This window comes from Moschus berezovskii, chromosome 13 (assembly GCF_049115385.1).
Source record: "Moschus berezovskii isolate FMDL1 chromosome 13, NW_MosBer_1.0, whole genome shotgun sequence".
NCBI lineage: Eukaryota > Metazoa > Chordata > Mammalia > Artiodactyla > Moschidae > Moschus > Moschus berezovskii.
In genome coordinates this window covers 73,706,498-73,724,374 of record NC_142472.1, presented here as the reverse complement: position 1 = coordinate 73,724,374, position 17,877 = coordinate 73,706,498, and the positions used below count along the sequence as shown (strand labels likewise).

The following is a 17,877-nucleotide window of genomic DNA, read 5'->3' as shown; positions in this document are numbered from 1 at the left end:
CATTCCTCCATTCAACAAATATATTTTGATGTCTCCTCTATGTGTGCTGCTGAAGGAATTGTGCCCCCCTCCAAATTTAGAGTCATGTACAGATGTGAGAGCTGGACAATAAGGAAGGAAGAGTGCTGAGAACTGATGGTTTCAAATTGCGGTGCTGAAGAACTCTGGAGAGTCCCTGGGAAAGCAAGATCAAAGCAGTCAACCTTAAAGGAAATCAACCCTGAATACTCTTTGGAAGGACTGACGCCAAAGCTGAAGCTCCAATACTTTGGCCACCTGATGTGAAGAGCTGACTCACTGGAAAAGACCCTGATGCTGGGAAAGACTGAAGGCAGAAGAAGAAGAGGGTGGCAGAGGATGAGATGGTTGGATGGCGTCACCAATTTGATGGACATGAACTTGCGTAAACTCTGGGAGATGGTGAGGGACATGGAAGCATGGTGTGCTGCAGTCCAGGGGGTTGCAAAGAATTGGACGTGACTTGGTGACTGAACACCACCACCACCACATCTATATGGCAATGTCCCAAATGCCTGTACTTCAGAATGCGAACTTATGGAAACAGAATCCGTGCAGATGTCATGAGTTAAGATGAAGTCATATTTGAATACTGTGGGCCCCTTCAGTTCAGTTTAGTTCAGTTGCTCAGTCGTGTCCGGCTCTTTGCGACCCCACGAATCACAGCACGCCAGGCCTCCCTGTCCATCACCAACTCCCGGAGTTCACTCAAACGCACGTCCATTGAGTCGGTGATGCCATCCAGCCATCTCATTCTCTGTCGTCCCCTTCTCCTCCTGCCCCCAATCCCTCCCAGCATCCTTAACCCTGTGCAAATTGTGACCCTGGCACACACACAAGGAGATGGTCATGTGAAGATGAAGGCAGGGAGTAGGGTGATGCGTCTACAAGCTGAGGAAGCACAAAGCTTGCCAGCAAACCCACAGAAGCCAGGGGAGAGAAGGGAGCAGACACTCCCTTGGGTCCCACAGGGAACCAACTTTGCCAGCAACCTGGTCTTGCACTTCTAGGTTTAGAACTGTGACCATAACTTTCTGTGATTTAGACCAAACCAGAAGGAACCAAAACAGACCTCCAAACAAAACTCCCCTGCCCCCAAAACAACACAAACATAGGAAAGGACACTTTCTATGGACAAGGAGATTCTGCAAACGTATAAGAGGCTGCAAGAGGAGAACTGCCCTTTTAAGGGGCTGGAGCTCAGTGAGGATGCCCAGCGCTGTGGACCAGGGTGGACCAGGGCATGTTTCTTCCTGATGGGCCAGCCCACCCTGCCTCCTGACTTCTTTCACATTTGAACCTTCAGCCACCTTCAAGGTTTTGATCCAATTTTCAAGAAACCAGGGTCACCTTTCTTGGAGGAAAAGAAGGCCCCATTGCAGGAGATACGACATAGTAGCTTGTCGGCTAGATCTGGCGTCATGGTCCTCGGAGAAACGGCCAGACGCTCCTCTTGGCAAAGGCACTGCACACCCCCGATGGGGACAGATGGACAACCCCAGGAGCCGCGCGTGGCAGCTGTTACACCGATTTTCAAGTGTGGGGGCCCGAGCCCCGCCTGTAATAACATTTTTCTGGCTGGCTCTGACCTCTGAATCTCGCTGATTTGTCTAACACACACTGTGAACATCAGCGAGTCAGGACTCAAAGCCAAGACGGCAGAATTGCTTTTAAATGGCAGGAGATGCTTAAGACAGGATTTCTGTGACTTGGTCATTAACTTGTTTACATCCCGATCTGTGCTTCTTTCTCACGTCCCTTCCTCTCAATTATTTTTTCCCTCCCTTGATGCTGTAACCTATTTTTTGGCGAAGGTTTCAGAGGCAATTGCCTCTCATCTTTAAGACACTTCTGTAGGCAATTCAGGCTCCTGCTCTTAGACAGCAGTCAATATAGATGGGGGAATCTGAAAAACTATCCTATTTACTATATCATTTTCCATCAGCCTGCTTGTATTTCCCCCATTTAACGAAAAACAATCTTTCCTCCTTCCTCCCAGAAAGGAGAAGTTAAATTGATATATTCAGAGGAGTAACACAAATACCCTTGTGTGATGATAATTTCAGCTATATTATTCTAAGATAACTCAAAGGCCCAAACCCCTTAAGTGTGTCACATATCAATCGCTGTTTTCAGATATAAATCTAGATATGACTCTCTGATTTGACCCTCTGCAGCCAGTGCCCGGGTTGTCCCAGCCCTTGAGCCCTCATTCCCCATGTTCCTTCTCCTTCCTACAGAGCCCATCACTTCCGTTTCTTTCTTACACCAGCTGGAAAGACCCAGATTTAATTTGAGCGTGCCAGACTGAAGCCCGTGGCTCTTTAACAAAAAGCAGAGACTTTGGCCTCTTTCTGAAGCTGCCCATCGCCCTGAATTCCAGTCCTTCATCCAACCCAACAGCAAACATTTCTGAAATACAGAGTGTTTTCATAGAACCGGTCTACATCTTAAGTATCACCCGGGAGAAGAGGAAATAAAAACAGTTTACGTGTTCATCGATCTCGAAAACAAACTCGCCACGCTTTTATAAAAATCAGTCTGCTTGCTAGTAAGTGGAGACGTTCTAAGATTACAGAACGCTGGTGTCATGATGGGCATGGATTTTCTAACCATTTGCCAGGGGGCTACATTTCACATGTGGAGCTTTCAATCCCTTAGATTCTCTTCCTTTGTTTCCCACCTCGAGGGTGTAGTTATTGATACCGCAACCTATTTGTGTGGCTTCTCCCCAGACCCTCTCCTCCCACAAAATATCATTGGGGGTTTCCTGATCCCACCACTCAGCTTTTCGCTGTCCTTTCCTCTCCCCCGGCTTCCCGCCACCCCCGTCCCCTGAGCGCACGTGCCCCCCCTCTCTGAGCAGAGGCGCGGGTACCTGCTGCATGCCTTGCACGGTCTGCTGCAGGAACTGCACCCGCTGGTCCTTGGTCAGGCTCTCCTCCGTCCGAAACAGCTGCTCCTTCTCCTGCTTCAGCAGCTCCACCTCGTTCCTGTAGGCGTCCAGCTGCCATCGGAGGCTGTCGTTCTCCTCTTTAAGGGCATAGGCCTGGGCAGCCAGGGCTGTGGGGCAGACAGAACGAGTTCAGGTGAGTGACAGTCTCGCTGAGATGGAGGGCCTTCGGTGTTAAAGGGAGCCTCGCACCCCGTTTTTTTTATTTTCTGATTTTTGTTGTTGTTGTTGAGATGGACCATTTTTAAAGTCTTTATTGAACTGGTTACAGTGTTGCTTCTGTCTTACGTTTTGGTTTTTTGGTGCGAGGCATGTGGGATCTAAGCTCCCCGACCAGAGGTCGAACTCACACCTCCGGCACTGGATGTCCAGGGAAGGCCCCCCTCACTCTGAATCTTCACATTTGCGCCAAACTCAAACGCCCTACCCCGGGGTGCTGCATTCTTTTACAGCTCACTTCTTTGGCAATGTGTTAGCTGTTCTGTCTGTGCCGTCTTGTGGGTGCTTGTGGGTACACGATGAATTCCTTCTAAATTCTTGTCTCCTGACCTCTGCCCCGAGCCAAGGCTCCCTCTCAGAAACTGATCTGGGTTGGCGGTGATGAGAGTGCTCAGACTTCCAGGCAAACACTCTCTCTACCTTGTGACTGCCCTCTCCCTTTCGGCAGGATGGCTTAGCTCCCTGGAGGGCCACTTTGTTTCACGCCATTCGTGGTCCCCCAGGTGGAGGACGTAGCCACAGCCGCCCAGGGGAGGGGGCACTGATCCACACACCGCTCCTTCCCGCTGAGCTGCAGGGAAAGACTGCACAATTCTGGTGGTTCCTTCTAACTCCTCTCAGGATGGAGACCTGGTTCCATCTGTTTCACCAACAGTTTCCTACCCTACTTCTTCCTGAAACCCGAAACTCTCTTAGTGGAGGTTCAGCGCTCACTCACCTCCCCACCCGACAGCAACCGGGACAGGAAATTCAGGGCCTCACACATCTCACGGCTCCAAAATAACTGAAGTGGAATACAGAGGAGTGAACGGTACCAAGGAAAATCGAGGATGGGGATTCCCTTCCTTCGTTTCCAGCTGACTACTTGGTGGTCTCCCCAGCAATCACAATAGCTTTCTGAGCTCTCATGATATAATAGACGCTGGACCACACACTCACTCATCTCCCCCATCAGCTTCTGATGCGGGTGCTGTTCCTACTACTCCGCTTTACAGATGAGAAAAATGAGGTACATGGATGTTAGAGAACTTGTCTGATTTCACAGAGAAAGCACCATCAACAGCCTTCAAACCCAGGTCGGGCTCCAGAGTCTCTGCTCCCAGTCACCGGGCTATTCTGCCAGCCCAATGGGTTTAGTTCTGAACAGATTATTTTATAAGAACCCCAATTCTACTTTTTTTTTTTTTTAACCAGCCTCCCATACTTCCTCTGCCTCCTTCAGAAAATCCATTCGCTACTTTTGTAAGCAAGATAAAAGGGAAGATATTTCAAACGTCTGTTATCAGAAGCTTCTTTAAAGACGTGACTTTTGGTTTGTAAGGACATGGTGTAGAACCTCTCTCCAGCAGGTTCTTGGTCCAGGATCATTTCCACCCGCTCCCCAACAATCCCCCAGTTCCAGAGCCAGATCAAGGTCAGCCTCTCAAGTCACAGTTCCACCATGAAGAGGTGACAGTGTGTTCAGAGGTGCTCTGAACACCCACTGAGCTCTCTCCTCAAATAACCACCATCAAATTACGTCAACAGAGGTTTAATAGTTGAGTGTTTTACGGTATTCTACTTTGTAAAACTGATGATGCATATAGTACACACTGAAATACTAATCAAACAGAACATGCAATTAACCAGAAAATCCCCTACCTCAAACCATCAGGGATCAACTAGTCAACGAGCATTCACTGCACACGCACTCTGTGTCCGAGCCTGCCTGGGCCTCTTGGATCACAAAACAAGGAGGCAGAGTATGTCTCTCCTCAAAGAGCTTGATACACAACAGAAACCTACAAGTGTGAAAGGAACGTACTCAAAGGAGGAGAGAAGAGTCTAATGCCTGACATGTGTGTGCTGTGTGCTAAGTCGCTCAGTTGTGTCCGACTCTTTGCGACGCCGTGGTCTTAGCCGACCAGGCTCCTCTGTCCATGGGGATACTCCAGGCAAGAATACTGGAGTGGGTTGCCATGCCCTCCTCCAGGGGGTCTTCCCAACCCAGGTACTGAACCCACATCTCTTACGTCTCCTGCATTGGCAGGGGGGTTCTATACCGCTAGTGCCCCCCTGGGAAGCCCATAATAGGCACTCAAAAAAGGTTGGTTGGATAAATAAATGAGAGAGCAACTTAGAGTCAGGGTTTATGGCAGGGGAGTCCATCCTACAGGAATTCAGAGGAGAGAAAGGAAAAGGCAGATGGGAATAATAAAGGAGGGCTTTGAAGGCTGAAAGCCCATGAACTGGCGAAGGGCTTCTCAGTGAGGAACCAGAGCAGAAGCAAAACCCAGAGATGGGAACGGAAGGCAGACTAATTGGGGCAGGAAGCAGAGAAGCTTGACCAAAAGTGCAAGAGTCCGTCTGGAAGCAGCGAGAGAAAGGTGAGCCGTGCTGCATGAAGAGAGGGGATGGAGGCCAGCTGGACTGCTGGGCCAACGGGGCGGCCAGTTGAGCACTGTTAAAGGTGCCTGGCAGTGGAAGATGTGACGAAATCGGTGATTTAGGAAGATTGGTTTGGCAATGGTGCGTGGAATGAACTGGAGGCTGAAGAGGATGAGGAAAGGAAATTTTATTTGCTGTATATGTATGTGCAAAACCCAAGAACTGCCAGTTTTACAGTTTTCAGGGACTGACTCATAAATCAGAAATGACCCAGGGTCTACCTTGGAGTATGGCTGAGTGTGTGCATGCTAAGTCGCTTCAGTCGTGTCTGACTCTGCAACCCCATGGACTATAGCCCATCAGGCTCCTCTGTCCACTGGACTCTCCAGGCAAGAATACTGGAGTGGGCTGCCATGCCCTCCTCCAGGGGATCTTCCTGATCCAGGGATCAGACCTGTGACTCCTGCATTGCAGGCAGATTCTTTACTGCTGAGCCACCAGGGAAGCCCAGAGAACAAGTTAGTGGTTTTTTAAACATGGTGGGGCCCAACACTGCACCGCATCAGATCCCGTCCACACCCTGACACACATCCTGACAACTCAGTTTACCAACCCCTAAGGAAATGGTTACCAAGCATCATTTAAGAGAGGGATGTTGTAATAGGGCAAAATTAGAGAAAATGCAAATGACAGAAAAAGTGTTGGCGCTACAGAAGCACGTTACTACATTTAGTAGCATTCAAAGACACTTAAGTCATTTCCTTAGGAAGCTCTATTTGGCCCCTTCTCAATTCAGAGTGGCATTTTTATTATCATAACTGATAGCAGGTGTTTGTGAAGAAATCGATTAGTATGCAGAGATGGAAATTACATTTTCCAAATGAATTGCCGAGTCTGCAAGATATGCTGAAATCTGGGTAGCAAAATGCAAGCAGCTATAAAGCATGTGCCAGCAACATTATTTAAATAAATTGTCTGAACATAAATACATAGAGGGAAGTGCACCATCCATTATTTTAGGACTTCACTTAGAATGGCACAGCTGACAGCTCTTACTCTTGGCTTGAGCTGAGTGACCACTGCCCCTGCCAAGTAGGATGCAATGTCGTTTGCATTTCTGGAATAGACATGTGATATCATCATATTAAAAAAGATGAAAAAATTCCAGCAGGTGTAACTATCCACTCTCATCCCCCGCTCTCTCCCCAAATCAATACCATAGCCAACCCCATCAACATTTATATAATTGGGGCATATAACTGATTTACATTCCTTATTAAGTGATTTCAAGCCTGATATCTGCAAAAAAAATCTTGGTTTCTCATGTGGCTGCAAAGTGGTTATTTTCTAAAGGGTGAGAAATTGTCTATTGACTCCACTTAACTTCTGGCCACCTGTTTGTAAACATTTTTCAGCATCATGCTGCATGGATCCGCCCCTCGGATGAGGCTTCCTGGAAGAAATTAGATTATGTTTCTTGGACCAGAGCTCTAAAGGAAACAAAAAATCCTAATCATTTCTAACTTAATATCATTTCTTGGTGTATTCAAAATTCAGAAACTTGAAAGGTCTACCTTTTCTTTGTTTCTAGGATACTGTATTAAACAGTTTTGAAAATGTATAATGAAGCTTCCATGATAAAATTTACCCTTGAATTACATTTGATTACAATACAAATAGCAACAAACCTACCATTCAAATAAGCAGGATTAAAAATAAAATGACAGTAGGCATCTTTTTCTAGGAATTCCTGTGGAGTATGCACTGTGTTCCAACAAACAGAATATTTAACATGTGGATTACTGACTTTCAATAAAATTTAAACAAAAAGAATACAGTGAGACACTTTAAATGTAAACTATTCTGAATATAACTGAATTTTGCTTTGGTGATTTTAAGTGAAAGTCGCTCAGTCGTGTCCGATTCTTTGTGACCCCATGGGCTACACAGTCCATGGAATTCTCCAGACCAGAATACTGGAGTGGGTAGCTGTTTCCTTCTCCAGGGCATCTTCCCAACCCAGGGATCGAACCCAGGACTCCTGCACTGCAGGCAGATTGCTTACCATCTGAACCACAAGGGAAGCCCAAGAACACTGGAGTGGGTATCCTATCCCTTCTCCAGCGGGTCTTCCTGACCCAGAAATTGAACCCAGGCCTCCTGCATTACAGGTGGATTCTTTACCAGCTGAGCCACCAGGGAAAAGCACTGCTGTATCTAAGGGCGCCTACAGATTATCATTCACTCACCCATCAGCTGTGTGAAGCCACGTGCGGGGAGCTGTGACCTCCATGAGGGTAAAGCCCATGCAGGCATAGGCTTATACTTGCTCAGGACCTTAGGAAAATTCTGTTACAGGGATTTTCTGATTGGATCAAAATGGAAATAAAGACACTGGAAAAACCCTGCTAAACAAGATTAAATTCCACTTCAAAAATTAGCGCTAGACTACTAAAACTAACAAAAGTGTATGAAAGTTGATCCAAAGATTGAATTGCACCACTGTGAACGAGGCTTAAAGGCATTACAGCACCTCACTGCTCCCCTGACTAGATCCTATATAAACCATTATTCTTCATATTAATTATGGTCAGAGTGACCTCCTCTTCCGACTGCTCTATTACTTACTGTGTTTCCATGGGAACAGATAATGGCATGCTTAACTTCTTTAAGTAAATAATCTGGTGAAAGCCTTGAAATCTCTCTCTTAGCAGCCTGAGCCAGCCTCAGAAAAATAATTAGCACTCTATGGAAATATGTAAGTTATTTTGGGTTATGTCCCAGTAAGCTGACAGTATGTTAATATCTTTTTCCTGCTCAGGCAAGATGTAACTAAATAATCAAACACTATAACATATTGTTCCTAACAATATCTGGATTTCTTGAGAACTGTTTGTCTTGGTGTCACTGGGGGACTCTGTGTTTAATGTCCCCCCTCCACTCTGCCAGCTGTCCTTCTGCAATGCCAGGAGGACGCTGCTGAGCTGTGCATTGCCTCCTCATGTGCAAAGAGCATCTTTTCCAAGGATTTCATCAGCTGTGACCGATACAGGCACTTGTGCTAATAGGCCCAGAGCCCAGGATGACGGGATGGGTCTGAGACCTGGAAGATATGGCCACCGTATCTGTTTGCCTTCCAGCTTCCACAGCCCTGGGCACTTAGGGACCAGACTGCATCTGCCTCCCCGTGTCTGCTCTTCTTGAAGGGCGCCTGGGGTGTCCAGTTGCTCTGCTGTGGCACAGATACCACGCTATGTCATGCTTTTCTCTGCTCGGTGAAGCTCATTCTTGAGGGGTGACCAGGCCAGGCACTGCCATCTGACTGGTTCTCACGGATGCAGCGTGAGGGGTGTGAATGTGCCTTCTGCTCAAGCCCTCATTCTCTTCTTGCTGCTGAAACGGGCCTGGGTCTCTGAATCACTGCATGGAGGAAAGGTGCCCAGGGACCAAGAATACCTGCTTTGGACTCTACTGGACTCCAAAATCACTGCAGATGGTGACTGCGGTCATGAATTTAAAAGACGCTTACTCCTTGGAAGGAAAGTTATAACCCACCTAGACAGCATATTTAAAAGCAGAGAGATTACTTTGCCAACAAAGGTCCGTCTAGTCAAGGCTATGGTTTTTCCAGTAGTTATATACGGATGTGAGAGTTGGACGGTGAAGAAAGCTGAGTGCCAAAGAATTGATGCTTTTGAACTGTGGTGTTGGAGAAGACTCTTGAGAGTCCCTTGGACTGCAAGGGGATCCAACCAGTCCATCCTAAAGGACATCAAAACAGGGTGTTCATTGGAAGGACTGATGTTAAAGCTGAAACTCCAATACTTTGGCCACCTCATGCAAAGAGTTGACTCACTGGAAAAGACCCTAATGCTGGGGAGGGCTGGGGGCAGGAGGATAAGGGGACAACAGAGGATGAGGTGGCTGGATGGCATCACCGACTCGATGGACATGAGTTTGAGTGAACTCCAGGAGTTGGTGATGGACAGGGAGGCCTGGTGTGCTGTGATTCATGGGGTCGCAAGGAGTCGGACACGACTGAGTGACTGAACTGAACTGTGCCCAAGAAATAAGCTTTTTTTTTCTTTGGGTAAAGCCACTTGAAGATTTGGGACTTAATTGTAAAGCGGCTGACACTATTCTACCTGTTTCCCAAACATTGGCTTGGATCAGAAACTCCCGGTAGGTGTGTTTAACATGTATTTGTCAGTCCTACCCCCAGAGTTTCCAATGGGATTATGTTGTGGATGCGGCCTGAGAATCTGCATTCCTCCAAGTTCCCCGTGATGCTGACGTTGCTGGGGCCAAGACCACATTGGAGAGCAGCGGCTCAGACCACGGCTCCGTCTACTCCTTGGCTTCTGAACTGGGGCTACAGTTGGATTGTTTGGACAAATACTTCTGAGGGCACCAGAGGCTCAGCCTGGCCTTCTGGTTTCATTCCTTGACCTTCTGAATGATCCCCAGCCCCCTGCTCTGCACCAGGATAGGCAGTCCTGTCCCAGCCTGTCCCCATGCCCCAGCTACCTCCTTATGAAAATGGGGAGATCTGAGCAGAAGATACAGTCGCCACCACTTTCCTGTCCCTGTATTTTTTCACCAACAGGACCAGCAGGCATAGCAGTAGTAATGAAAACAGTAACAGCAGCAGTAATTGCTAAGGATGTTACGTGCCTAAGCCAATGATTTACACAATCTCCTTCTGCCCTCGTGGAAACATGATACAGTAAATACGACTATTATTTCTTTTTTCCAGGAGATGGGACTAAGTTTGAGAGACGTGGAGGTTACACAGCTGCCTGGAGGTGCAGGGTTTATCCTCAGCAGGGAGCACTCTAGAATCTGCACTCCCCAAAGTAACGCCACTGGGGTGGCCTCACACAGTAAGTACTGCAGCTTGAGAGCAAAAGGAAACCAGGGAGCCTGCTGCAGTGCCTGATCTGTTCCTAACAGAGGCGAACAATACCTTGCTGGCTCCGTTTGGCGACTGTTCCACAGGGAAGGGGCTCTGTTATGGAGGCAGAGGGGACGGGACTGTTTTAAAACACACACACACACAGATCTTCTGCAGGAGTTGTTTGGGAATAAGCCATGTAGAAGTTAAACTAAGGCTTCTAGAGTCTCAAGGCTTGACTTGATCCACGCAGCAGGGATCCTGTCTTCTGTGCTATGTCCCTCTTCTGTGAAACAGTGGCACTGAGGCTACCAACCATTGAGCATCTGGGTTTTGGCGTTAGTGAGGCTCCCTGACTTGACCACAAGTGTATGGCTTTATTTCTGAGCTTCTATTGTGTTCCATTGCTCTATATGTCTGCTTTTGTGCCAGTCCATACTATTTTGATGACTGTAGCTTTGTAGTACAGCAGTAAGTGATGAAGTCTGATTCCTTAAGCTCCACTCTTCTCTCACAGAAAACTCTAATTTGAAAAGATACAGGCACCCAATGTTCATAGCAGCACTGTTTACAACAGCTAAGACATGGAAGCAACTTAAGTGTCCATCACAGATGAATGGATAAGGAAGATGTGGTATATATACACAATGGAATATTACTCAGCCATAAAAAAGAATGAAATATGGCCATTTGCAGCAACATGAATGGACCTAAAGCTTATCGTAGTAAACGAAGTAAGCCAAAGACAACTATCATAAGATATCACTTATATATGGAATCTTAAACAAAGTAAGCTTATTTACAAAACAGAAATAGACTCACAGACATAGAAAAGCTATGGTTACCAAAGGGGAAATGGTGAGAGATAAACTACGAGTTTAGGATTAAAACATGTACACCAATATATAGAAAACAGATAACCAACAAGGGCCTACTGTATAGCTCAAAGAACAATATTCACTATCCTGTAATAACCTATAGTGGAAAAAAATCTAAAAGAGAATACACACACACGCGCGCTTATGTGGGTGCTAAGTCGCTTCAGTTGTGTCCGACTCTTTGCAACCCTATGGACCACAGCCTGCCAGGCTCCTCTGTCCAAGGGATTCTCCAGGCAAAAATACTGGAGTGGGTGGCCCTGCCCTTCTCCTATATATATAACTGAATCACTTTTTGCACACCTGAAACTAACACAACATGGTAAACCAACTGTATTTCAATACAATAATAAAAAAAAAAGGCTCTATGAAGACAGCCAGGTCCAAGGGTGCTCTTGTGGTCCTGAAGGAGGTTCCAGTGTGTACCGTACCCATCTGTGGGTACGTCCCTATGCTGTGCTTTTCTAAGTGTCTTCAGCTGGAGTAAAGGTGCTAGAAACCCCTCTTCCCACAGATTCCCCTGGTCTGAATGGACTCAGAAAGGTCCAGGAGAAGGACCAGATAGCCTTCAGATGACAGGACAAAGCCCTGCCTCCTCAGGCTGGTGTCCCGGCATGCCTCCCAGCATCCTGGCACAGGGCTGGGGAGTATCAGACGCCTGCCTCGCAGCTCGTCTCCTGCTAGACAGCCTCTCCTGCTCCCAACAAACTAAAATCGATCTGTTTTCCAGCAACACCTGTATCGCCATTGAAGCAGCAATCTTCCTCCAACTGCTGGCGGAAATTCCTTCTGTTAGTTTCTCAGGATTATTATTATTACAGCTTAGCATTGACATTACATTTTCTGTTTGCAGCGTCTGTGCATTAGCTGTGATTAGGGAGAGCTCACCAGAAGCACAACGTAGTGTCTATTTCCATCTTTGTGTGCGGTCAGTGGAATGAGGGTAATTTGAAGAGTGCAGGTAAGCTGGATCCTGCTATTATAATGGCTTGTGCGAGTCTGCAGGCACAACTAGCAGCAGGTGACTCGGGAAAAGAAAAGAAAAGAAAAAATCTTCCATCGCCCCGTTCACAGAGCTCCTCCTGAGGATGCAATCTGCTGGTGGCCGTGACTATGCTGTGTCCCTGGGCCACTGACGCTGCTGAGAGCTGACCTCACACCTTACTGCTTTTCCATCCACGTTACTGTATCTGATACCCACCCACCCCCAACTCTCCCATTCACTGTCCTGGAGGGAAGTAAGTTAAAGAAAGAGACACGCTTGTTTCTTCTAGGAGCAGGGTGAGTCTGCCATTTAAAAGGCTGACGGATGCCCCGAAGGTCCTCAGGGATGCACAGAGTCCCGCAAACCTCAGCTCCTCGCCTGCTGTAGGCGAGCACACCTGCCTGATCTCAGGGACTCGGTGCCCAGTTATCGGGGAAATGAGACAGGCATGGATGGACCTGGGGCTCCCTCACCTTCTGTCCCCTCCCCGTGCTGGGGCGGCGGGACGGAGGGAGAGTCTGGGAAAGGAGGGCTGCTGGGGGGCGGGCGCGGGCCCTGAAGGCAGGCTCATGCTGAGAGGCTGCAGGAGCGGACGCGGGCCCTGAGGATCACGTTCACCACGACCCGAGGAGCCGGTGCCAGGAGCAGGGCGAGATGGACGCGCGGAGGGGAGGAGGCCGGGCTGCCGAGGGCCCCGGGCTGCAGTCACCACAGCGGGCGCGTCAAGGGCGGCATCTCCACCAATCCTCGCTTTCCAAATCGGACTTCAGTTTGCTTTTCCACTTTCGGTCCCTATTTTGTCTCCAAGGCGCACGACTACCTTCCCCCGCCCCCCAACTCTGTGAAGGCTTTAAGGTTTCTTTTGTAAGGCCCTCAGACTTAAGACCGAGATCCGTCCCAGAAGGACGCAGGTTTTCGGGACCAAGGGCCCCATCCTGGCCATGCCCTCGCCCCTAGACGGCACGCCTCCCTGGGGACGGTGCTCGCCCTCACTCGCGGCTGGTCTCTCCCGGAACAGCTTCAAACAGCAAGGCTTCCCCTGAAGGCATTCACTGCTATCCCCTCCTCGCCTTGCTCTCCTCCCGACCCGCAGATTTCTTTCCCTTTTAACAGTCACTTCCAATTTTCTTCAAGAAACCTTTCCCTCAAGGAGTGATGGTTTTCTACCTCTTCTAACCCCCTGCACACACGCGCGCACACACGCACACACACACTCTCTCTCTCTCTCTCTCTGGCTGGTTTCCACCACACAAGACACGCCCCACTCTGAAATGTGCCCTGGAGGTCAGCCCACGTGAAGTGTGTGCCTAGTCCGAGACACCTTCCTTCACAAGCAAGAGCGGCCTTTTCCACAAAGAGGTTATTAAAACACCAAATACCTGGGGTAACACCGGTGAGCTAACAAGAAGGCGTCTCCCTCCCCTCAGGTTTTGTGCTGAGCATAAACTCTATCCAGTCTAAGGCATGGGAACCGAGGCTGCTGGGAAGTGGGGGCAGTGGATTCCCCTCCACACGAGCCTCGTCACCAGTGCTGAGACTGGGCGAAGCCCACATGTTGTCTGACGTCGGGACAAGACTACTGCCTTCTCTAGATACGTAACCAAGGTGGAATGACACTGGTGTGTGTGCCACTGAGTTGTGTCAGACTCTGTGTGACCCCATGGACTGTAGCCCACCAGGCTCCTCCATCCATGGGATTCTCCAGGCAAGAATACTGGAGAGGGTTGGCGTTCCTTTCTCCAGGGATCTTCCCGACCCAGGGATCGAACCCGTGTCTTCTGCACTGCAGGCAAATTCTCTACGGCTGAGCCACCAGGGGAGCCCAGAATGACATGTCGCCAGGCCAGCAGTCCTCCAAGTTTGCTCTACACACAGCTGCCACCTGTCCCATCTTGGTGTCTCGTAAAAGAGAGTTCTTGGACCCATCCCAGTCCCTGGAATCTGAGCTTCTGACACGGGGTCTGAGGTTGTGCATTTCAGCAAGCTTCGAGGGTGACTCTAATGCCAAAGTTTTAGGACCACTTCACTAGCCTTTTTAGGGACCAGATCCCTGGTTTCTTCGTAACGTGCTTTCAGGCTTGTGCTTCTTTCATTATTTTTTGACACCTGCATTCTCTCAGCCTTTTCCTAACAGCTTCTGTTACTGAAAGGAATCTTCCCCTCTCCAGCTTGTGCCATCCAGCATGGCTTTCCAGGATTTTCTGCCTTCTGCTCTGCCTTCTCACACTTCGCTCATCTATCTCCCTGCTCCTCTGAACGCTGCTTACTGCCCTTCCTGTGATGATATTGTGACTGAATGCTTTCATAAATCCTCCAGGCAGTGTCTCCAAAACACATTTCTCTGATCTACTAGATGTGGTTGTGTACTACTTTTTCTTGCGGCCGTATTTCTGGAGACATCGCAGTTACAGCGGGTTTGTGGCCTGTGCCCAGAAGAGGCTGGGCTGCACCCTCGTGCTCGGCAGTGGGGGCACTAATCGCCCTTGACTGAGGGCCCTTGGACCAGCCTCTCACTGGAGGAGCGGAGACCCTTCCTGCGTGCGAGCTCTCCCCAGACCGGTCAGTAGGTCCTGCGAGGCCTTTCTCTTTGGCCAACGCCCAGACACCCCTGCTTCCCTCTCTCACTGCTGATGGATGAGAAAACAGTCCCTGGCTATTCTCCCAGCATCGAAGAAGAGCAAGAGCTCTGCCCTTGGCTCTCACCCCATCTTTCTGCATCAGGCTACTTGCATTTTTCCTCCCAGCTAGTTGTTTTCCCCAGTTAACCGAGGGCTACTAGGATGCATCGCACACGGATATGCAGGAATTCTCCACCTGGGTCACACGCGCCATACTTAAATAAACTGCCTCCCTTTCTTCTCTCTTTGATCCTTTATCACTGCCTATCTCAGTTGCTTCCTCTCGACTAAACATTTTTTTCTTCATTTTCACTTTCTTCTCTTTTCATTTGGGGTATAGTTGCATAGCACTGTGCTGGTTTCTGCTGTACGACCAAGTGACTCCGTTACACATTTCCATATATCCCCCTCCCTCTTGGACCTCCCTACCTCCCACTCCCCAGGCTACCCCTCTTGGTCCCCGCAGAGCCCTGACTATAGCTCCCTGTTTGTTACCTTACAATCTTTTTTTTTTTTTACCTTCTTTTCCACCTATAATTGACAGCCATCAATTCTCTTGTCACAGGCCAGTGGTTTCCAATCCTCTGCCCATCAGACCTGCCTGAGGAGTACTGTAATAGTAAATGTACCTGGGCATTAGCCTCCAGGCGCTGGTGGTGTGCAAAGCTTGCCAGGTCTTCCCCGCTCACGGCCGGGGCTGAAACCGCATATTTCACCTTCTGTGATTTCTCGGCGACCTTGTCAGGTACCACTTGCAAAATGCCCTGGAAACCCTTAATCAGTTATTTCTTACAAAGTCGAGGAAACCCTCTTAGAATGAATCTTATGTAACTGCCAAGGACGCTGAGGTTCACAGAAGGGATATCACTGCCTGAGCCACGCTGGAAACAACTCGAAACTTCCTCTGGGGGCCTCTTACCTTGTCTGGTTCGAAGTTATTTCTGAACTCTGTGTGGTGAATCTAACATCTCTCTTCCAGCAACACCAATTCTCACTCATGTGGGCCACTTTCTCAGAGCTTTTCTAATGGTTTGACCACCCAGGTGAGGTGGTCTTCCAAAGAGCATCAGGGTGAGGTTCGCTTCCCTCAATCAGGCCCAGAAAATGGGAAGGAAATGTGAGAAGCAGTCTCTCAAACACTTATTTTCAGGGGCTTCCCTGGCGGTCCAGTAGTTAGGGCTCCGTGCTTTCGCTGCAGCAGGTTCAATCCCTGGTTGGGGAACGAAGATTCCACATTCCACGAGGTGTGGCCAAACAAAACACTTATTTCCAAAAATCACGTTCTCTCCTCCAGCCAGATGGCTTCAGCTGGACACCTCTTTTCATTACTTCTTTTCATCCCTAGAGCTTGAGTGTGACCACATTCTGCTTTAAACTCAGCATTCATCTTCTTGGAGTCCTTGGGCAGGGAAAAGTGCGTGTGTTTCATAAACTGTCTGGATGGCTAAATTATAGCATATTTTTCCCTGAGAGAGAGTTGTTCGGATATTAAAACCCACTATATATTGAATATGATCATGCTTCTCACATCCCCACAAATAGCAGTTTTTGCTTTGCTTATTAAAATGATGTTTCTGATGGGGATAATTTTTCAGGTAGCAATGTTTTATTCTTACTGGTGACGCCTTAGGATCCCTCTGCAAGTGCTGAAGCCCCAGTTCAGCACAATTAATCAGATGCTAAATGCTTTAAAACAGCACTGCCCCTTTTTCTAATTGAGAAATAGTGCTGTTTGGGCAAGTTGAGAAGGTGACCTTGATTGAATTAGAAAGGTCAAGGACAGAACAGACTTCAAGCTCATATTCAATGATTTTAAAGAAATGACTTCCCTCCAATTAAGCAGGAATTAGCGTGAAATATTTTGTTTCTGAAAGGTGAAAAGAATTCCCCCGAGAAAGCAGTTTTCTCCTTACTAGCTTTTTATTGAACTCAGGAGAGAAGGTGCCACAGATGGTTTTATATCAAGTGCTCTGTTAACATGGTGTTGATGGCCTGGCATCAATTACACTATTCCTTTGGAGCCTAAATGTTATATAGAATGGGCAAAACGTCCAATCTAAGTTTTGATTTCTATTTCAAAAGCTCAAGGACCTAACAACTTTCTGTTACTACCAAAAAAAAAAAAGCTCTATTTTTCCATCTGCAATCATCTCAACCTAGTTCCAGGAGAAAAATGGTTTCAAACATTACCTGACATATTTCTTTGCTGTTTTTCCTTTTAGCTCCATCTGTCTCCTTGCCAAGTCTCCCATCTTTTAATGACCTGAAAGAACACACCCTTCTTCCTGCTCTAAACAGTAACATGCAGATGTTTCTGCATAATTCTGGAAGAGGCTCCCACAGAGAAGTGAGGAGGGACAGGACACACGTGGTGATTCAGGGACCACCGCGTGCATCTGAGGGGCAGCAGTTCTAACAGGACGCTGGCTGGGCTGCTCCGCATCCCAGCGTCTGCCCTTGTCAACCTCAGAGTCGTGCAGACACAGATTATACAATATGTAAGAGCGAGGCAGAGCAGTATTAGAAAGAGGGAAGGGGCTTTAAAGCTATATGCCAGTTATGAGACTTGGGGGCAATTAGTCAACCTCCATTAGACCTCAGGGTTCTCATCTGAAAAACATGGTCAGTACTGTGAGGATCCAACAAATAACAGATTATTATTTTTTTGTCTAAAATATCCTTCAACAGATTAAAAAATTAGTTGAATTGTTTCTTCCTAGTTTTTATTTCCAATCCATTTGTTTAACAAATTCTTGTCCATTGACTGTGTACCCTGCAAGGTGCTGGCCATTCGGGGAGGTTAAAAGATCCTGACCTAGTCCTGAAGGAGTAGATGGGTAGAAAGTCTTCCATCTCACCATTATTTACTTAAACAAACAAAAAACCAAACAAAAACCAACCAAACTTTCTCCAGGATGACAGAATTCAGCTAAATAGATTTACCC

General features: G+C 47.9%; 1 protein-coding gene across 2 annotated transcripts in view; it reads right to left on the bottom strand.

Annotated features, from left to right (window-relative positions):
• Window positions 1-17,877, bottom strand: part of ENOX1 (ecto-NOX disulfide-thiol exchanger 1) — a 688,766-nt gene that overhangs the window by 109,635 nt on the left and 561,254 nt on the right. For both annotated transcript variants that reach the window (XM_088842775.1, XM_055426042.2), the window contains one exon: window positions 2,897-3,081. In XM_088842775.1, the coding sequence (XP_088698901.1) occupies window positions 2,897-3,081 (185 nt within the window). The remainder of the gene's footprint in view (window positions 1-2,896; window positions 3,082-17,877) is intronic.